Source organism: Limulus polyphemus, unplaced genomic scaffold (assembly GCF_000517525.1).
Source record: "Limulus polyphemus unplaced genomic scaffold, Limulus_polyphemus-2.1.2 Scaffold20376, whole genome shotgun sequence".
NCBI lineage: Eukaryota > Metazoa > Arthropoda > Merostomata > Xiphosura > Limulidae > Limulus > Limulus polyphemus.
In genome coordinates, this window is record NW_013685986.1 from 1 (window position 1) to 1,380 (window position 1,380).

Here is a 1,380-nt window from a genome sequence, read left to right on the forward strand (position 1 = left end):
ATAAGACCCAAATATTATTTATATGTTATAGCAGTTGTCGTTTATTAACATTATTAAAATACACCAGTAAAAATATCTTACCTTTGGATTAAGAGCACAAAAAAACATGAAGATTAAGATTCCCTGAAACAACAAGAAATACAACGTTTTTAGTGTTGACAGATAATCTTATGTTATGTAAAAGTTTAGTCCAAGTTAAAGTATACATAGACTAACGTTTTAGCAACATGATTGGAAACTTTTTTTTATCTACCTATTTCATAATAACTAGTTGATTATGTAGAAACACATACCTGAAGACTGTTAGTGAAGGCAAATACATATCGAAAAATGTCGGTAAAAACATCTTCAAAAGCCAGGACGCTGAAAAACCAGTTGACGAAAAAACAAGGTAGAATGACCATCCCAGTCCGGAGTAAAGTTCTTGAATAAAGTTGAAGTTGTTACTAAACATTTAGATTGTGGAAATGTCTGGTCTAACAATATGTTAGATTAATTCTTCAACTAACCTTGGAATTGTTACTAAACATTTAGATTGTGGAAATGTCTGGTTTAACAATATGTTAGATTAATTCTTCAACTAACCTTGGAATTGTTACTAAACATTTAGATTGTGGAAACGTCGGGTCTAACAATATGTTGGATCAATTATTTAACTGTATGACGGAGTGAACACATTAAACAGAAGCAGAAACAAGTGAACTTTTGAACTGGTAATTAATTTTCAACTAACTCCATCTTATAATATAACTCCATCTTACCGGATCTTCTCGATCTCGCTTTTCGGTGTCACCGAACGTAATGCAAAAAACTTTTTCATGGAAACGAGGACAAATACGGTGTTTAGCTGGAAAAGACGAGACAGAAAAAATTACTTTGTATGTGGCAAAGTTATCGTGAAAAATGAGATCCGTCCGTAAGAAGAAAGAGATTTAGATCTGAAGTGATGAATATCCGGTACTTCCAACAGAAGAGAAATTTCTGGACGAAACAAATCTCAATTATGTTCGGCATGCATGCTACACTGAAGTTACACCAGAGAACAGGTCCCTGTGATGTTTTAGTTAAATGATCTGCACGCTACACTATAGTTACACCAGAGAACAGGTCCCTGTGATGTTTTAGTTACATGATCTGCACGCTACACTATAGTTACACCACAGAACAGGTCCCTGTGATGTTTTAGTTAAATGATCTACATGCTACACTATAGTTACACCACAGAACTGGTCCCTGTGATGTTTTAGTTAAATGATCTGCACACTACACTATAGTGACACCAGAGAACAGGTCCCTGTGATGTTTTAGTTACATGATCTACATGCTACACTAAAGTTACACCAGAGAACAGGTCCCTGTGATGTTTTAGTTACATGATCT

General features: G+C 34.6%; 1 protein-coding gene across 1 annotated transcript; it reads right to left on the minus strand.

Moving 5' to 3' along the window:
• Positions 1-81: 81 nt before the first annotated feature.
• Positions 82-847, minus strand: LOC111084387 (adhesion G-protein coupled receptor D1-like; the record flags this gene model as incomplete). The annotated part of the gene is made up of 3 exons (XM_022381115.1): positions 82-123; positions 294-423; positions 762-847. Coding segments are annotated over 3 exons (258 nt in total), but the record flags the coding sequence as incomplete, so codon positions are not given.
• Positions 848-1,380: the final 533 nt, after the last annotated feature.